The 20,785-nt window shown below is 43.2% G+C and overlaps 1 protein-coding gene across 3 annotated transcripts in view; it reads right to left on the bottom strand.

Annotated features, from left to right (window-relative positions):
- Window positions 1–1,906: 1,906 nt before the first annotated feature.
- syt16 (synaptotagmin XVI) overlaps window positions 1,907–20,785 on the bottom strand; it is a 44,118-nt gene continuing 25,239 nt past the window's right edge. For 2 of the 3 annotated variants that reach the window (XM_086182862.1, XM_086182864.1), the window contains exons 3-7: window positions 17,752–17,982; window positions 15,974–16,218; window positions 8,232–8,693; window positions 7,538–7,727; window positions 1,907–7,419 (exon numbers count right to left, since the gene is read on the bottom strand). In XM_086182862.1, the coding sequence (XP_086038988.1) occupies window positions 7,106–7,419; window positions 7,538–7,727; window positions 8,232–8,693; window positions 15,974–16,218; window positions 17,752–17,982 (1,442 nt within the window). In that variant the 3' untranslated portion in view covers window positions 1,907–7,105. The remainder of the gene's footprint in view (window positions 7,420–7,537; window positions 7,728–8,231; window positions 8,694–15,973; window positions 16,219–17,751; window positions 17,983–20,785) is intronic. The other variant, XM_086182863.1, reaches the window with a different exon arrangement.

Here is a 20,785-nt window from a genome sequence, read left to right as displayed (position 1 = left end):
AATATGCTGCAGCAAAGTTAAGCCAGCTGTGTTAAAATGAATAACCACATTTAGCAACCTTAAACACAGAGGTGACAAAAAAATGGATTTTGTTTATTTCAAATGGAATCAGCCGGCACTTTTTTTCTGGGAAATTTTTTTTTTACAAAGTTAAGCATAAAGCAAATTAAAAATCTTGCAAGTTGTGTTTGTAGCTAGTTGCTACAAGTTAGCTTAGCATGAAAGAGTAAAGACGCAGGCTAGTCGAGCTTTGTCTACTGGCTATATGCTGATTTATTTCAATGTAAATATTTGGACTTACATCCCATGTGACATTTATGAGTGCAGTCAGAGCTGTTAAGTGATATCAAACTCATCACATTAAAGGGTTCTACAGCTCTTTTTCTCAAATTCACAGATGGTTTAGAAGGAATATTCTTACCTGTGCCTACTTAATCATCCAGTTGTGTCATTTCTGGAGTCATATTGAGAGACGAAACTCTGCCAAAAACTCTGCAGGTAACCTTCATACTTCACTCAACCTTGGCTGTAGACTGCTGGACAAATCGTTTGGTGAATTCTTTACTACTTCACCTCTTAATATTTTCTGAATGTATTTGCCGACGCTGGTACAATTATGTCCTTTTCCTGCAAGGACAGCGCGCAAATCACTGTGTGCCTTTCTGTCAGTACAAGTGGGCTGGTGAGCGCGCAGGTTAGTGGATGGTAAATTAAAACCTTGTGCAAATCCTGTATCTCATAGGTCTTCATTACAAGTCATGTCATTTCTTTTTAATAAGCATTTATTTGCTATCCTCCCAACAAAAGAGCATAAACACCTGTTCAAGACTGTTAGCCATTAGTTAGCTTAGCACAATGAATACTGCTGGATGAACGTTGCACACTTCAGCTTTTACACTTTCCTTTGAAATGATTTTTGCCTGCATTTATAAGCATTGTGCACAATATTAGCTAAAAAACAAAAAATCAAGCATTCAAGCTATTTTTGAAATCTATTCTACTGAGTAACTGATTTAGCAGTCCCAAACTGAACAGTACCAAGTAGAGTGAAACTCATTGATTCCAAGAGCTACTGTTAATCTTAATTATTGCAGATGGAGGATGAGTTGAATTCATTCTGAACAAACAGATCCTGAACTCTGTATATTTTGATGTCTAATACACAGAATTGGACCACCGATAGGTTTTAGAGGAAGGAAGGTCATGTTGACGGTTATGCTAATCCCAGCGCTATGCTAACCTGCTGTAATGAAGGTCCACTCCATGGCTAATATACTTTATTTTTTCTAATACTAGTATCTGGTTGCTGGATACAATTCTAGTAAAGTAGTACACAGAAAAATGAAGTTTGAATAATTATTGAAATATGTGAGTGTATTTGTATAGTAGTTGGCCAGCATGTCTCATCGCTGGTGAGAGTGAGTCCAGCCCACAAACTGTCACTGAGCTTGAAGTGAGCACGTGTGCCAAAACAAGCATTTTCTGAAATGAGAGGTTTTTATATAAAGAAGTCAGATTTGCTTAAATGCTTTTTTATTACTTGGAGTAAAATGTGAAATGCGTGAATGTGTGTCTGAACAATTCAGTTACCTCTCTCTCTACGTATCTCTTCTCTCTCCCTTTCTCTTTCTTTGTCTCTATATATATTCATGTATACACACACACACACACACAAGAATATTTTTGAAATGATTTCTCATTTCATTGTCAAAGCTCTTTGGAAACCAGAGTTTAGAGATGGATTTGGTGGATACCTAAAGTACCAATGCTGCCGAATAAATGTGGCCTCAAAATATTTACTTTGAGTGAACAGGTTTTATATTTTGGCCACTCAAAATATTTATTTTCTTTATTATCCCAAAATAATTTAATTTCTCTCTTAGGCAACTCCAGGGCTCTGTAATTTTGAAAAGTCTAAAGATAAAAGAAGACAAATGAATTCCCTGAAAACTTAAGATTTAATGGAAGAGTGGTTCAATACTCCAAGCACAATAAAAAAAAAAAAGGAGACATCAGAAATATTGAGTAATCCATTACATTTACAAAATCAAGAGCACAAAGCATGAATATTTCTCATCTGTTAAATCCATTTAACTCTTGAATTAGTTTTATAGTCATCGGATTCATTCAGGCCTCCATGAATAAATTCATAATCGTTAAAACAAAGACGCAAGACAATATTTATGTTCAGTGTGAAACACCCAAGGGCCTCATCCCTGAAGGGGGTCAGACTAGATGTCCTGCAGCTAATAAATAGCAACATCAACAATCTGCAAATCCAAATGTACTAGCAACAACATCTGGTGCTAAAAGATTAAACTGCTATGTATACTAAAAAAAAACAAAAACACAGAATACATTTGCTAATCTCTAATCCAGTTTTGGAGATTTCCTGTAGCCAGAGCTGGAAATCTCTACCACCAATCAGAGGACGAAGAACTGTGACAGCGTTGATGTCACTCTCAGAATCAAGACATCTCGACAAAGAAAGACCCAAAAACACAGATGGCAGACAGACGTCCCCTCAGTGGGGCTCTTAAGGGTTTTATTGGCAAAGACAAAATTTGGTAAGAAAAGTAGTGACTGGGTGCCACCAGGGCTCAACATGCAGGAGCCTGAGCTGGCGCGGGGTTACAGTGTCAACACACGGGGAAAAGTTTTCATTTCACGAGAAAATCTCAAAATGTGACTGCTGTTTTGAAGACTGGAGTCCAAAAACGCTTCAAACAAAACAAAAATACTGTGCTGAAAATTGTGTTTCTAAAACCAAGATTCAAGTTCGGAAATGTGCCTATTTGCTTCCTTGAGAGTGTGATGACTCGGTGTATGCAGCGTTGGAGTCAGTGATTCATTAGCTTAGCATCGCAGAATAGACACAGTCAGCAGTTGGAAACAGCTAGCCTAACAATTACACCCGCTAACATCACTTAAATTAATTAGTTGGCATCTTGTGCTGTTATTTAAGTTAATCTTTGAGAACCAGGAGTTCCTACATGTTGTCTTTCTTTAGCGTGGAGACACATTAAATCAATGTCCAAGATCTGGCTCAGACCACTCCGCTGGAACTAATGAGGCGGAAAATTCCGACGCACTCCGAAGACGAACGCCCCACTGACCCCGGGCACCTCACGTTACTGTTATAAATCCAGTCAGGTTGGTAACGAAACATCTGACAAGCTGTTTCCAGCTGCTTCCATGCGAAGACGTGGGATTGCGTTCATTTTTTCGATTGAAGTTTCAAATGTTGCATGCAGGCCAAAAAATATTTGTTTGATAAATTGTAGCTTTCCTCAGTCCAGATGTTGACATGAGAAAGGTGCTTCTGATGAAAACTTTTGTGCACGTAGTCTGTCAGCAGCACTCACAGGAAACAACGAGGCTTCATGCAAATTGATGTCATTTTTTTTCATCTTTTTTTTGGGGGTTTTTCTGAAGGTATGTTTTATCTCCTGTGGAGGAAAAAAATAAAGTTACAGGCACTTCATCAGGGTTTTACGACATCTGCAGCACGATCTGATCTGTAGTACAGCCAGGGGTCGCAGACTGAGCATGCAAATGTGTACCATAGAAATCCTTAAGAACATTAAACATTTACAATCTTCAAAAAAATATATACCAGATATTATAGATTCTGTACAGCAACTTCACATGCATAAATACATCAGACTGTGCAGTAAATATAGTTCTGCCTGAAGAATAGAAGGGTATGATGATATCACATCCTTCATCACAACTTTCCTGCCCAAATAAAATTCATTTTAATGGAAAAAAGACTGAAAAGTGTTACTGAGGGGGAAAAAAACAGCATTTTAGAATAATATATTGTGCTTTAAAGTATTAGTAAATGACAACATCCGAAAACCTCACTTTTATATAAACATGACAAAGGGTTGCAGAATTTCTTGTCTTAATATTAGATTTTTGTGGTTAAAGAGGCATTTTTTTTGGAAGCAATAGTTTTATTAGCTAACTGCCAAACGTATATTACAAAAAAAGTGTGTGTTGATGTCGTGGCACCGCCACATATCGCGCTGATGTCGACCATTGAAATGATGGAACATTCTACCACTTTTGAATAATGCATTCTGTATGTTTGTGATTTTTCCAGGCTTGAGTCCTGGCTCGGACACGGGATCTTTCTGTGTGGAGTCTGCATGTTCTCCCTGTTCCTGTGTGGGTTCTCTCTGGTACTCCGGCTTCCTCCCACAGTTCAAAGACATCAAGAGGAGACGAGGCTGATTGATACTCTAAATTGACTGTAGGTGTGACTGTGAGTGTGAATGGTTGTCTGTCTATATGTGTTGGCCCTGTGATGGACTGGTGACCTGTCCAGGGTGAACCCTGCCTCTCGCCCATTGACGCTGGGATAGGCTCCAGCCCCCCTGCGACCCTTAATGTAGGAATTAGCGGAAGACAATAAATGGATGGATGGATGGATGAATGGATGGATGGATGGATGTTTGTGATTTGCAACCTGAAAGCCGCCTCACGGATGGCTCTTACCCAACACGCTAAGACATTTTACAATTTAACCACACCGCTTGAACCGCCAAAATAAAATGTTGCCATTGTATGTTTCTGAAATTTCACTGTATCGTTCAGCTTAATGCCTTCACTGTGGAGTCTTGAAACAATATAAAACTATATTACCGTCATTCATAAGAAGCATCAATGACATTTTCAAAATAAATCAACCAAGTGAAAATTCATTGTTAAGCACAGAAGAAGAGACCAAACCAAACAGGCTGGGTTTGTTAATATTCATACACCTCTGGAAATGTTAATATGCTTGTTTTGGGTAGAAAAAGATTGGGTCTCATTCCTGAGATATTCTGATACAAAAATGTGTTCTTACACACTGTAGCATTTTTTAGCCCTCAATATTGACTTACAGACATGAAGCAAAGCCTGATGGATCGTGGTAACCCTTTGCTCCTGACATCGATTGAAATTATTTTGAGTTGAGTAGAATATTACCTGAACATATCATGGACAATATGTTTAAACCACATCAAATTTACCTACAAAATAATAAAATATAAAATTATTAGTTCCATAAACTCATTCTTTATTTGTCAACAAGTTTAGGCATTTGGTTTGGGATGGAAAAGTTCCTAAGGCAAATAAAAGGTAATTTTACTATACCGCAGAAAAATGTGTCCCTTGATAAATCAGGATTACATTGAATTTATTTTTTTTTTATTTTTCTGTTGGCCATGGATTGTTAAAAGTATGAATAGGTGGGCCTTGAAATAAAAAAATCTGAGAACTCCTGATCTATGTGTTCCTCTTTGCCTCCTGACTGTAAGACTAAACTGAGGGTTAAAATAGTGTAAGAAAAATCTGTGCATTTGATGGAATGGAACCCAATGACATTAGTTGTATTTCTGGTTTGCAGAAATGTTTTATTCTGATTGGTCATCTCAAAATAACCCCCCCCCCCCCCCCAAAAAATGTTTTTTTTCATTGAGGAATAATTTCCGTGCCTTTGAGATTTCCAGCAGCTCTACGTCTCTATACTGTCACCTGTCCAAAAACAACAACGGCTGGAGTCAACACACGATGTTGTGTGAACTCCCAAGGGGTCGTAGCTACAGTATCCCTCCACACAAACAGATATAATCCCCCCTGCAAGCTGAACTGATGCTCAGATGGGCGGAGGATGAGCTTTAGTGCTGGTGCTACCGTCATCACACTGTAACACAGCACCCTCCAATTACCATTGAGATCCAGTGAGGCAAAACACACACACACACACACACACACACACACACACACACTTCCAGGGTAATTCATTGTGTTGTTAACAGCTGCAGAGAGATATTTAAAGCCTCTTTTCAGCTCAGCATTGACACGAGCTCTGCCCTGTGAAGGAGTCAAACAACATCCTTCAGTGAGGATGAGAAGGGGGGAGATGCAGTCACCCCAAAGAAGGCTAAGAGTCTCCAGCTGCTAGTCTTCCTGCCTCTAGTAGCTCATGTTGGGAGAATACCAATGAGACGACTTCCTCCGCCGCGTCGGTCATAGAACCTCTTCCACGTGTTTTTGTCTTCTCACTAGTTTGTGAATGTGTCTTTAGCATAAAATAACAGCTTCAGTGTTATTGGTAAGGGCGCACTGACTGGTGAAATGCAGCCGACTCTTCCCGACTTACCGAGTTGATACACCACAGCCTGAAGAAATGAGAATCTACACCAACGTAGGAAGCCGTTGCAATAAAAGATACAAATAAAGAGAACACGCACAACTGCTGCTAGCAATCATCTCAAATCAACAACCGGTGGTCAAGACAGATAACTTGATTCTCTCGGTCACGTGACAGGCGCGTGACGAATCAGGTTATGACTGCAAAAATCCAATCATGATGCCGACGTCTGTCACCGCCTCATTTTTTTTAAAGATCATTTTCAGCATCCACACAAGTAAAATTTTCCTGTGTTCACACTAACATCGGTATAGCAGCATTTTCAAAGGTATCTTGGAGTTTTACAAGCCGGAGTAGTGTGGATGTGACCTTGGTCACATGACAGCAAGGTGCCACATGAAATCAAGGATCACTGACACCACTGACACGTGACACCAACGCTGCTGTCCTAATGTTTACTTTGTGCTTGAGGTGATGTCAGATTGACTAGATTACAAACCGCGCTACTGAGGTTTGGTGGCCAAAATGTCCCCGCCAATGCGCTCTGCAATACATAACACAGCCTTCAGAAAGATTGCTGACACGCCATCTTGGATTCAACTTCATTCGCATCAGTACAACAGTTTTCAAATTTCTCTTCTTCAGCTAAGCTGGACTTGTTGAAGGATTGAAGGTTGATATCATTTCTATTGATTGGACAGAAACATTTAACTTTTCAAAATAATGAATGTTTTAGCCACTTTAGAGGACTTCAACTTAGAATAAGAGAAAGAAGTGAATCACATCAACCTTGGATATCTTTTATCTAAAAGGATTTTACTTTGATGTCATTCCTTGAGTCTGCTTCTGAAAGCCTGTTCATGATCTTGTCCACAGATCAACTCAAGGCTGTCGTTGCTATCCTCCATTTCTTTCTCCTCGGTAAAGCAAACATGGTCGTATCCCAGCCAGCCAGCAGTATTATGCTTCCAACAGGACATGCCAGCGACAGACCTGCTGTCCTCGACTGTCCTTCATGTCCTGCCAGTGGAGCTGCTCCTCCTCGCCGCTGCTATTCTGGCCCAGAGCCACCCACCCAACCATCTCCTTGCGCTTCATGCTGCGGCGATTGAAGATAGAAACCAGCAATGTGACGTCTGACAACTGGAACAGCGCCACCTGGAAGACGAAGGTCTCCTTGTAGACGGGATTAGGCTGGCCACGGCGCACTGACGTCTTGCAGCGTGAGATCTCCTGGCCAACCGAGTTCAGCAGTGTCAGACGACCATAGGTATCTTAAAGAAAGAACAAACCAACAGACGTGACTGGAGGCAAAGCCTTTAACTGATGTGACTCTTGGATTTGACACATTCTCCTCTTAATTCCACATTTCAATTTCCTTTGAAAACCCACCTGGCGGCCTGTTGATGGCAAGGTTTCGGAAGTGGCTGCCCTTGATGAGCTCCACAGACATGCGTCCCGTGGTGGCGTTGTAGGAGAGACCCACCAGCAGTTCTGGGACGCCGCCGTGGGTCAGAGACTGAGTGGACGAAGCGCTGTCGCTCTGAGACACGGCAGACAGGCTGAGCTGGGAGCCCACACTCTGAGAACACACAAATTACACACACAGCTCAAGCGTACAGATTACAGGCTTGTGCACAGGACAATGTCAGACAGGAAACCTGGGGGAAGTCCACATCTTTACTGAAATAGTAGTTGTTGCTCTAAAGGTGCATTTTTTTTCCTTGACTCTGGAAAAAGTGATTTATTGGGGTCATATAGACAGTGTGAATGTTAGCTGCAATTAGAAAAAGCTCTAAATGAAAAATCAATCAAATCGAGTCTTCAATTCTGACGACTGAAATTTCAAGCAGGATGATAATTCTCCCAGTTTTTCTCTCCACCCCTGCCTGTTTTTGGAACATAATTTTTTTAAAGACAACAAATATTTTCAAGCTCCAGCAGTGAAAGTAAACAGCACCTTCTTCCTGATTCAGATCTGAAACTCAGACAGTTACAACACAAATCTACAAAGGAAATATTTCCAATTAAAAAATGAGATAAACGACCACACATAATCAACCTTTCATCTTCATCTTCAACTGACCTTGAGGTTGCTGCGGGGCTCCAGAACCAACGTGGCCTCCATTGTGCCTCCGTTTGGGTTGAGCCCACCCAAACGCAGCACCTTCTCTCCCATCATGCGTTCACGGGACATCCTGCCTTCCAGAGCATATAGCCGGAACCTGATGGCGGACACTTGCAGGTCGGACGGCTCCAAGCGTGAAAAGCGGAAGGTCTCGTTGAAGTGTGGCAGCGAGCCTTTCTGCACAGAGGTCTTGTGCCGCTGCTTTTTTGAGGGGAGCAGGACCATGTGCACCTGCCAGGAGTCCATCCCACTGCGGGCCTTGTCAGGAATGTCCCGTGCTGCAATTACCGAGACCAGAAGCTTCTCCGTGTCAGGGCGGTACTCAAGAGAGAGAACCAGGTCACCACACTTGGAGATGGGGGGTCGAGGGGAGGAGCTTATTGGCCGAGAACTGACATCATCCTGGGGAGGTTGCTCTTGCTGTGAAGGTAGGATGACAAGAAAAACATATTTATTTAAAAAAGAATGGTTTTGATAATAATATAGGAAAAAGTGATGAAACTTTAAAAGAGGAGTAACATTAATGACATGACAAATTCACGTTCTGATGGAAAGAGTACTCCCCCCCCCGCATTGTATCATAGTAATAAAATAATAATAAAAGTAAAAGTACCAGTAGCTTGGATTTATTTAGCACCTCTCATAAAGCTGGAGTACAGGTACGTATATAAGGGGTCTGAATAATAACAGCATTCATAAACATTGTTCCAATACAAAAGTACATCTAATAAAACCTTCTCTTTCCAGCAAGTATTTATGGACATTAACTGGAGTTGGATTACTGAGAGCTTGGATGGCACATGTGACCAATGCAGTCCATTCCATAAGAGTATCAACATAACAACAAGCTCAACAAACCTTCATTCACACCTGTGGAGAGAAGATCCATCACCTTCAAAAATCATCATGCACAAGGCTGATGTAAAGCATTTACAAGAGTACAAAGAATCCGCCTGAAAATTTTCAGGCAATCACAAGGGGCCTCATGTATCAACGAGGTTTACACAAGAAAAACTTGCGTACGCAAGGTTTGACGCTCACGTTCAGATGTATCAACGCGAAAAAATTGTCGATTCTTACGCTGTTTCACGCCAACTCCAAAGCTGCCATAGAGGTTGGCGGAAAGCCGATTCTTGCGTTAACTGCACTTTGGTCCGTTGGGCCACCCCGTGGCGGTGTGTGGTATCTCACATTATTTGATAACCGCACATACATCGGGCACAAAAAACCCATCAACACAAACCCAAACACCTGTTGGCATTACTTAAGCGGCTATAAAAGAGCCTTCAAGATTATGCTGAATGTGCAACTTTCAACAATGGCAGCACTTGCGCTGTTGGAGGACGTGGCAAACGGGTTAATCAGACGGGAGCGATATTTCAGGGAACGGGAGGATCTGCTACAAAATTCCGATGAGTGGTTGATGAGCCGGTTCAGGCTACCGCGGCACATCCTCCTACAGATCTATGAGGAGCTGCGACCGGCGCTCCAGCGCAGAACCGCCAGGAGCCGAGCTGTGCCAGTGCCGACACTGGTGCTGACTACGCTCGGCTTCATGGCCACTGGCTCCTTCCAGTGAGAGATAGCAGACCGTTCCGGTGTGAGCCAGTCGACCCTCAGCCGGGCCATGCCCTTGGTGGTGGACCAGCTCATTCGCCTCTCCTGCAGGACCATTAAATTCCCTTACGGTGCGGTTGAACAGGCCAATATTAAAGCGAAATGTGCAGCAATAGCCGGATTCTCTCATGTAATCGGAGCCATTGACTGCACTCATGCTGCCATAAAAGCACCGTCCCATGAGGAATATGCTTACGTAAATCATAAGGGTTTCCACTCCATCAATGTGCAGATCATCTGCGATGCGCAGCTGAATCTGTTCAACATTGTTGCGAGGTGGCCTGGTTCAACGCACGACTCGCACATTCTGTCTAGCAGCACTGTTGGGGAGAGGCTGGAGGCTTAATCATATTGTTTGAGAAACTTAACTTGCAGTCACCTAAATCAAAAGTGTGCAATACTGTGCTTTTACCGCAGGCAACAGTGGCTACCCCCTGATGACCTGGCTGATGGCCCTCTCCACGACCCCCTCACTGACCGAGAGCGGAGGTACAACAACCTCCACTCTCGCACTCGGTCAGTGGTAGAGAGGGCCATCGGCCAGCTGAAGGGTCGTGGCGCTGTCTGGACCGGAGTGGGGGCGTGTCGCTCTATTGGCCGTAAAAGGTGTGCCGCATTGTGATGGCTTGTGGCATCCTTCACAATGTGACACACCTGCATGCCGAGCAGCTCTCCCCCCACGGGATGACCCAGAGGCAGAAGGGATGGACGCCAATCTCGGCCGGGCAGCCGTCCTCGCACGGCAGACTTTCATTTCCACAATGTGAATGGGTAAGAAACAATCACACGATTCATGAAGCCAGATTATTTTATTTTTTCGACAAAATGCTCTAGTACGTTAATAAGGCGGTTGAGCCGCTCATTGATCCCTGTTAATTCCCTGATGATGTCCTCCTGCGACTGCAGGACCGCCTGTGTGAGGACCCTCCTGCTGGATCCATGTGGGCCGGAGGATGCACCGCTGGGTCTGGGTGGCCTGAAGGACCGTCCACCGCTGGTCGGCCTGGTGCTGGGGCCGGGGGACGGACAGGCCCGAATGCCGCTGGTCCTGGCGGAGGACTCTGAGCCGGCGGACGGGCTGGTGCTGGGGCCGGCAGGGATGCTGCACGTCGGCGGCATTGCAGAAGGATCAATTTCTGTCAATAAGCATATTGGTTTATTTAGATGGCAGATTGTGTATTGTTTTGCGTTTACAAAGCATGTGGAAATGTTGCGTAAGAGAGTTATTACTTACCCTCAAGGCTCTCGGAGTCAGCGTGGGTGGCGGCGACAATCCACCCCACAGAGATGCTGCCCATGACTGCCGCTCTCCCTGACCCCCGCCTGTCTGGCCCGCACTCCTCTGGAGGGCAGCTGTATGCCGCTTGACCTCCACTTTGAGGTCTGACCACTTTTTTTTCATCTCCGTGGGGGTGCGTTGCTCCGAACCCACCTCATTCACCCTCTCACAAACCTTATCCCACTCAATACGTTTTTTTGTGTATACTGACACCACTGGACAGGCTGCCAAATAAAATCTGCTGTCTCTCCTCCATCTCTCCTACCAGCACCTCCAGCTCGCACACTGTGAACCTCTTTCTCTTCTACATTATTTTGCGAGCACCGACAGCGGAGACCCTATTTAAATGAATTTGCGTATTTATAGGAGGGCGTAACGGGGGCGGGCCGGTCGCTCCGACATCTGCGCTCAATTCCACGCTGATTGGGACGTATCAAGGAAACGTGCGTGGATTCTGGCGTTCGCACATATTGATACATCCAGATTTTTTTTTGCATATGCAACTCTCTCTATTCTTGCAAGTTTTAGTATGAGATCCACGCAAGTATTGATACATGAGGCCCAAGGTCTGGTCAGGGTCCAGAAAATACTGTAATTTGGGTTTGAAATACTACTTCCTCGAGGTTGTGTTGTTTTTTTGTTGACACATTGAATGTTTTAAAAGGCCATCTTTACTCAGGAAAGTAAAAGTTGTAGTTGCAAATAAGGATCAGTCTCCTGCAATCTGGTGTTGCTCTCCACCACCCACTCTGTTATTAATGCAGGCGAAGACTTTTGGAGAAAAGTGTACCACTGAGGCAGCTTTCTCTACAGCCTTAGTGTTAACATTAGTTGTTGCTAAGCTAATTAGCCATCAGCTATCTGGTGGGTTACAGAGCTACGCAAGGCACATAGAAAGGAGAGAAGAGAATCTATCTATCTCTCTCTGTCTGAGACTAAAAATGATGGAAAATGAGTGTATTTCCAAAACAAAATGTATGTGTTCCTTTGTCAGTGAGATAAGATGCAGATTGAGGACCTTTTACTGTCCTAATTAATCAAAGGCACTGTTGAGGTAACAGACATGGCCTTGTTTTATCACTATACTGTACCTTGTAACTATGCTGCTCAAAAAAGAAAGGGAACACATAATCATTACATTGTGAATCCCAGTCATCACGTTAACGGGATATCAATCTCTCCAGTTAGGAAGCAATGATGATTACAGCTCAATTTCACATGCTGTTGTGGACAGACATCAGGTGGAAAGAAGAGGAAATTAGCAGGAGAGCCCTTAGTAAGGGGGCCCCAGACCATTTCCCTCTCCTCATCCTGTCTGGCTGATTCTTGGGCAGTTCTGCATTTTTTCAGTGCCCTCGTCACTAGTGGTCACATGGCTGTGGTATCTGCAACCCACAGAAGTAGCTCTGGTGGTGCAGCTCCTCCAGGAGGGCACATCCATGCACACCATGGCAAGAGGGCCAAAAACCAGCAGGAGGACCACTACCTGCTCCTTTGTGCAAGGAGGAACAGAAAGGGTATTGACACAGCCCTGCAAAATGACCACCAGCAGGCCACTTGTTTCTGGCCAAACTGTCAGAAACCCTCTCCATCCACAAGTGGGGCCTGTGCATACAGTCCACAACGTACAGCCTAATAGGCAACAGAAAATCAGAAATGATAGATACACTATTGGCACCCTCTTCTCTTCAGAGATGCAACATCCTCCAGTATGACCAGTGTAGCAGTGGGTCAGTGATGGTCAAGGGAGGCATCCATCCATCCATTTTCTTCTGCTTATCCTATTAAGGGTCACTGGGGGGCTGGAGCCTATCCCAGCGAGAGGCAGGGTTCACCCTGGACAGGTCGCCTGTCCATCACAGGGCCAACACATATAGACAGACAACCACTCACACTCACAGCCACACCTACGGTCAATTTAGAGTATCAATCAGCCTCATCCCCAATTGCATGTCTTTGGACTGTGGGAGGAAGCTGGAGTACCCAGAGAGAACCCACGCAGGAACAGGGAGAATATGCAAACTCCACACAGAAAGATCCTGTGCCCGAGCTGGGACTCGAACCTGGAACCTTCTTGCTGTGAAGCGACAGTGCGAACCACTGCACCACCGTGCCACCCAAGGGAGGCATATCCTATGCAATAGAAGCAGAGACCTCCACGTGCCAGCCAGAGGTACCTTGACTGCTGTTGGGTATCGGGATGAGATCCACAGACCCATTGTAAGACCATATGCTGGTGCAGTGGGCCCTAGGTTCCTTCTGGTGAGTGATAATGCATGGCCTCATGTGGCTGGAGTGTATCAGCACTTCCTGGGTGACACAATCACTGATGCTATTGACCTGTTCCCCAGACCTGAATCCAAACGAGCACCTCTGGGATATCATATTTCGTTGCATCCACCGCCGCCATGTTGGAGCTGACTGATGCCCTGATCCAGGTTTGTTACATTTTTGAGCATGTATATTTATTCTATAAATTCTCCCACAAAATTATTTATGAATACAGATACAAGCATATTAAGTGTCAGAGCCAGACAGTGAGCTGACATCCGTTCAAAAAGAACACCCCCCCCCCCCTCCCCGCCAATCTCAACCTTCCCAACGGTCAGCAAACACAACACTGATTGTCTTGAATGTTGACTGAGTGTCGGCGTTCACATGGCAACCACAGAGGAGATTAGATAATCACAGCACTCCAGCAGGAGTCTATTGAACGTGCAGGTCAGAGGGGCTGTGCAAGAAGAAAGACAGACGCTCGCCGAGCAAACACTAAGGATGGCATGGATGTTTACTACTTTACATCCGAGTCAGCAGACAGCAAAATAGAACTTCCTGGGAGTAAAGCAACGGTCACAGTTGTAGCAGAGGAGGAGACTAAGCACTTGATGAAATTTCAAATAAAAGAGCCACCTCTGTTGAGGGTTGTGGCCTGTCTTCCTGTGCTCAGGCACAGATTTTTGAACCTCAAAAGACATTTTGTACCCTAAAAGGATGATTTTTGCATGTTCGCCACTGTTGGCAATGTTTGCTAATGTTATGTGTGTATGTTGACTTCCAGAGTGCAATAAAACAGTCTTGGTGCATCATTACACTTTATAAGGTATGAACATTACTTTATAATTAAGGTCTAGGTTAGGTTTTGACACAAGTACACATTAAGTGACAATAAACACTCTGGCTTGGGTTGACAGTGATAATTCACTCAAAAATGATTTTCTGTTCATCAGTTACTCTGCTTGATTTCTCGAATTCATGAGGAAGATTTTCCACTGCATAACTTCTTGGTGAATCCAGAATTCAGAAAATGTCCTTCCATCCATCCATTTTCTACTGCTTATCCTGTTAAGGGTTGCGGGGGAGGGCTGGAGCTTATGCCAGCAGCTTTTGGTCGAACGGAAGGATTGGACGGGTCGCCAGTCCATCGCAGGGCCAACACATAGCCATGCGTACGGTCAATTTAGAGTATCCAATCAGCCTCGTGCCCCTTTGCATGTGTTTAGATTGTGGGAGGAAGCCAGAGAATCGGAGAGAACCCACGAAGGCACAGGGAAAACATGCAGATTCCACACAGAACCGCCCGAGCTGAGGCTCGAACACGGAACCTTCTTGCTATGAAGCAACAGTGCTAACCACTGCATCACCATGCCGCTGAGAAAATGTCAGCCAGGTAAAAAGAGCAAAACAATATAACATGTCCCTTCACAAACTCTCAAACGCATCGTATAGTATACTCCAAGTCTCTTTTTATCGAGTCAGATATTAATACTCCTCAAACACTTGGATTTGAGATTTTTTTAAAAAACGACACAACAATCGGTTCTGCTTGCTCTGCTTGTTCATTGTCTAGACTCTGCTGGCTGCTGTTAACATGGCCTGCAACTTTTGGCCAGTGAATAATCTGGGAGGTGAAATCTCAACTGAAAGTGTGAGCCCAGTTCAAACACATGGTCACGCTCATGTTCACGCTGCAAAGGGTTGAAGTGGAACTGTTTTATCTCAAAGTATTTGTGGAGTATTGAGTGTACCACTGGATACAGAAGACTTGGATAATACTAGAAGATGAGACAGATATTTTGTCGATGGAAACTAACCCTGTTTGGAATCGTCTTCTCCTGTCGCTTCCAGCTACAAGCAAGAGGCAGGCTTTTTCTGATTCAGTAAGAAGTCAACCTTAATGAATTCCAGACATGGAAGGAGTGAAAAACTGATAAAATATCATTTAATAATCTTCTGTGATGGTTACCATATTACCATGGTTACCATAACTACTCACAAAAGTCTTGGAAATGTCAAATTTGTGCTCATGAATAGCAAAAAACCTTTTGTTGCAAATGCCACTGCATGTTCTTCAAAAAAATCATGCCAATCTTAAGTGAACCTGACCGAATCTGAAAATACTCCGATAATGTCTTATAATTATATGTCTTACTTTTATATCTTTTCAATAAAGAACTTCTTTAAACAATACAACCCTTTATAAGGCTTATGGTGGGTTTTCGGGTTCTGAAGGATAAGTAAGTCTCCAGGAAATTAATGTAAGTTATTCTAATGTCCTCTCCAGTGATGGAAACCTGACTCTCTGAGTGTGTGGGAGGTGTTTACTGCACAGATTGCTCCCAAATTCAAAGTGGGATCTGGTGACTGAGAGGTTGTTGGAGTCTAAATTCCTGCTCTCCTACATGAACAAGTGCACACTCAGATTATTATTCATGAGCTTCTGTTGGTAAGCCAACACGGTGTGAAGGACACATCAACTAAACACACAAAACCTCACAGCTCCAGTAAGCTCTGTGAACTTGCGTACCTCTGGGCTCCAGGCAGGACTGTCAGTGGGCTCATCTTTGTTGTGATCTGCAGCCGTCTCCACATCCTCGCTGCCATCTGCAGCCTGCCGGTTGGTGCTGGACAAGGGACTGGCCCTGGCGGCACCTGCTGCTGATGGTTCAACTCTTGCAGACACTTCCAGCGAGGGCGCTGACGTCTTCTCCATCTCTGCTGCAGCAGCTGACAGTGGGTCCTGGAAACCTTGTTGGCTCTGAGCCTCCATGTCTGCAGACAGAAGGCAATAGAGCAGTAAAGTCAGAATTATGACCTCTGATGGTGGGTTTTAAACCTGCAGGGGTGGGGAAAGCTGCTTTATTTGCATAACTCACCATTCAGACAAATGACGTCACTTTAGTGGCGCGTTCCAACCAGTGTTCATTTTGGCAGTTATTTCAGATTTAGCCTTGATCTTTAGACAAAAATGCTAATTAGATTAAATACATAGAATAGGGGGTCATCTTAGACCAACTTTAACTCTTCACATATTTGACCAAAACGTCATTCCCAGTGGTTATTGGCATGACACCGTCTTGTCTGCATGGAAAAACTCCTTTTGTCAACATTCCACAATGCCAGATTTACCGTCTTCAGGAATAACTCCCTTCATAAGAGAAACACAGGAACTCGTCTTTGGTCTTAATGTGAAAGGTATGTGAACGCTATGCTTGAGCTTGAGAATTTCTTGGAGAATCATAGCCTGTTTTAATGCCTTCAGTGAATTAATATAAAAACAATTTCACAATACATTTAATGGTTACATTTGAGTCTACAAGATAAAGAGCAGACTGAGGCAACATTTTGAGGGAAATACAACAGACTGGACAGGAGAGACAGATGTCTGAATGAATAGTTTGAGGTCTGTAGATATATATATATATATATGTGTGTGTGTGTGTGTGTGTGTGTGTGTGTGTATGTATATCTATATATATCTATATATACACACACACACACACACACACACACACACACACACACACAAAACAGTAATATAGATTTTTGCCTTGAATCTTCCTAACTTTCTCTCTGAGACAGAAACACTGGGAGAACAGGCCGTACCTCGGTCCAATCAATAGTAATCATCTCTAATTCACCCTCATTAATGTCGGTCTGACTGTGATATGAATTGCTGCATCAAGTGCTCACCATGGCAACCAGCAGGGGTGACTCATGGGCCTGTGTATGTTTTTGTGTGTGTGTGTGTGTGTGTGTGTGTTTGTGTGTGTGTGTGTTTGTGTGTATTTTACCCTGTTCACTCATGGCTAACATCACCGCTCACATGTTTGTCAGTTTAACAGGATAAACAAATATTGTCATGTCTTTTGCACTGGGATGCTAAATGGCGAGCAAATCAGCATAGAAAGCATTACTGAGCTTGACACTCACTGCGTAACCACACAACCACCGCACCACTGTGCCGCCCTGAGAAATACTTGGCTTATTTAAATTAACAGAACAGTAGCTGGGCTAGTTTTGATTTACACTTCAACGTAATAATCATATAGACTGTAAAACAGACTTGTTCATTGATTTATACAATTTCCCAAAATACACTTTACTTTGAAAAAAATTAGCGGGATCGCTGACTGACAAATGTATGTCCTCTCATGCTGTCATGAATGAATAATAAATGTCCACATCAGTGCCATAACTGAGTAATAAGGCCCCAAAGTGGACCAGATAAGACCTAAATGTGCTGCAATTGTATTTCATCTTGTCCCTCATCAAAGAAGATAGACATCTGGCACAAGTGCTCACCTTCAAAGTCTGACGGCTCTGTGCTGCCCTCCTCCTGGTCTGACAGACGAGTGAATTTATGGCGTCTGCCCAACGTCACCTGAGTCACCTGAGACGGCTCTTCGCCACCTTTCGCTGCCCCAGTGCGGAAGCTCTGTGAGCGTGACACCGAGATCTCAAACTGCTTCAGGATCTCTGCTTCACTGTCGGTGGAGCTGGTGAAGTCGTCATCGTCCTCGCCATAGCTGTTCACTGGAAGGAGACAAACACAGGGAAACAAAGGGATTGACGAGGAGGAAGAGCTGGGACATGAGTGGCAAGGAGGACGAGGAGAGGAGATCCGGGTGGACAGAAAACATAAAAAGACACCTCCGTCAACTGTTGGCCACCAAATAATTATTAAAAACTTAGAAATTAAATGATGCCTTCACAGTCCCTTTAGGTCCTGTCTTAGTTGTGGTCTCAGTTGTACACCCTATACACAGTGTAATGCTTGGGCTGGGAGAAAATATTGATTCTGCAATACCCCCTAAATTGCTTCGTGTGTATGTTTTGCAGAGACACCATGCTAACAATTGTTGTACTTGCTTAACGTCAGTTGTCAGGAAAATTTAATTCAAGCCTTTTTATGAGCACTCTAGATATCATGATGTATCATAGATGAATGCTCCTGTTGCAAAATGGCTCCATCATGATGCACGTCATGATCATGAAGAGCCACTAAAAGTGTAGACACTAATAAAAGATGTTTTCAACATTTTAGAATTAACTTTCATTAAGTAACTTAATGAAAACTAACAACACAAATTGAAAAGGACAATTAAAACATGAGAGGATTGGTTTAAGATCCAGAAATTTAAATATTTTTTTAGGTAGGGCAGACAATGTATAATGGTATAAAGGACAATTTATCTTTTCAGCACACTCCTCATTATTACAGGGCCACTCACCGTAAAAGAACACATAAACCTTTTGGAAAATACACATATTGACCAACAATTCTAGTAATAAACAATCCCACCTTCTCTCCTGTCTGTGTACATTACGGAGCTTCAGATCCCCATTGTACCACTCACTGTAGGTTACAAATGTGCCGGTGGTGTACAGCAGCAAACAAATATTAAATACACCTTCTTTCAAAATGGGCTTTGCTTGCGTTAAAAAAACTGGGGTTGTGTTGAGCTCGCTATCGGCCAGCCGTCTGGTGGGGTTGTGGAGCTCTGCGATGCACACAGAGAAGAGAGAAGGGTTTCTATCTGCTTGTCTGACATTAAAAATGAGGGACAATAAGCGTTATTTCCCCAAATCCTTTCTGTCATGGTTCTTTTACGAAATTAGACAATTGATGTGTGATGCAGTTGTCTTTTTTCTCTAAGACAAAAAAAAATCCAATATCAAATACATGGTCATGCTCGAGGAGTGGTGAAGACATCCTGATGAAGGCAATGAGAAATAATTAAACTAAAGTTGGGGCAGCATTGCTCATTTCTTCTGGTGATCATTGATCAAAGTGTTGTTGAGAAAGACACTGAGCCCCAAGTTGCTCCCGACGAGTAGGCTTGCATGACAGCCTCCACCGTGTGTGTGTGTGTGTGAGAGAGAGAGAGAGAGAGAGAGAGAGAGAGAGAGAGAGAGAGAGAGAGAGAGAGAGAGAGAGTAAGTGACAGAGAGAGAGAGAATCAGTGAATGAGGCAACACTGTAAAGCACTTAAGTATCGATAGGCACTATATAGATGGTACTACTATGTCTTGTAGTAGTATCAGTAGTAGTAGTCGCAGTCGTTTAACTCCTGAAATATAACTTGATCAAACAGCTGATAGAGGAAACAGCTTCACGGGTATGGTATACTAGATATATTACAGTATATTACAGTTATTTTACAGTGAGGGAGTAAGAATTACTCTTTCTGAGAAGAAAATGCTGTTAAAATATGTGAGAACACTCTTCTTCCATTACTCTAACCATCTGTGGTGAGAATTGGAGGGTCACTGCACTTGCATCTTAATTTGAGCATAATTAGCCAGCAACAGCTGAATGAGTGACGGCCCTCACTAAAGTGCAGGTCTCTACCTAAGCCATCACTATGGTTACCTGCAGAACCGGAAGCCGCTGTGAGTGGGTGGTCATCAGCTGTTAAATTCTGTCTTCTAAAGCGATGCTCAGGTGTCCACAGTGGAGAAATGTGGCTCACTTCGCAAATGAAGAGCCCCTAAATAGCTTTTTGTCCAAGGCCATTTACAATTGGCACAGAATTTTATATCACTAATACACTCAATGTTGAAAGAATCTTAAATATCCTGATGGATTTGCTCCATGTAAATGCCATTGCATGTTATTTGAAACATGTATGATCTGAATTTTTCACTTCCAGTGACAGCCATATTTAATTCCTGACTTGTATAAGATACCTTGATGGATTTTAAGCTCTATGGTATTATATTGTTTGGTGGGGAGGGTTCGTTGGGGTACTCATCACTGAGTCATGTCAAATTCAATAATGGGAAACTGATGAACACATAGGATATGATACACTGCAGCTCGAACCATCCATCCATTTTCTGAACAGAGCAGTAACGATGGTTCAGGAGACAGCAGAGCCTTTGGGGGAAGCGCTTGTCAACAGTTGTTTGTAATAACTGTCACTGCCAGATGGAAACAAATGTTCCAAACTATATTTCTGCTTCTGTAACTGTTGAACGGGCGCTCACATTTCTCTACTGACGTGTACTTGACATTTGATGCTTTAGCTTCTTTGCTTGGTTGAAGTACGGAGCAACATGTAAATATTTTATGTACGGTAATAGCGTAAATTAGATGTTAACAATACTATTATATATATACAGAAATGAAGGATAAAATTGAAATGTAGAATGGTCTGAAAATATCACATCCTCATGGGGAAAAGTAGCCAGGCAAGCATGTACGGATATGTATGCTTAAAGCCCCACCTTAATGAGAACGTAAACACCCTTGAAGCATTTCTAGCTATTTCATCTCATAAATCAACAATTTAAAGCCCTTTAGAGAACGCTTTAAATCTAGTTCCCTTTAGTT

This window comes from Aulostomus chinensis, chromosome 17, assembly GCF_037954235.1.
Source record: "Aulostomus chinensis isolate RoL2024-O1b breed Wild chromosome 17, RoL_Achi_v1.0, whole genome shotgun sequence".
Taxonomy (NCBI): Eukaryota; Metazoa; Chordata; class Actinopteri; order Syngnathiformes; family Aulostomidae; genus Aulostomus; species Aulostomus chinensis.
The sequence above is the reverse complement of the archived record's forward strand: the minus strand, read 5'-3'. Positions and strand labels throughout refer to the sequence as shown.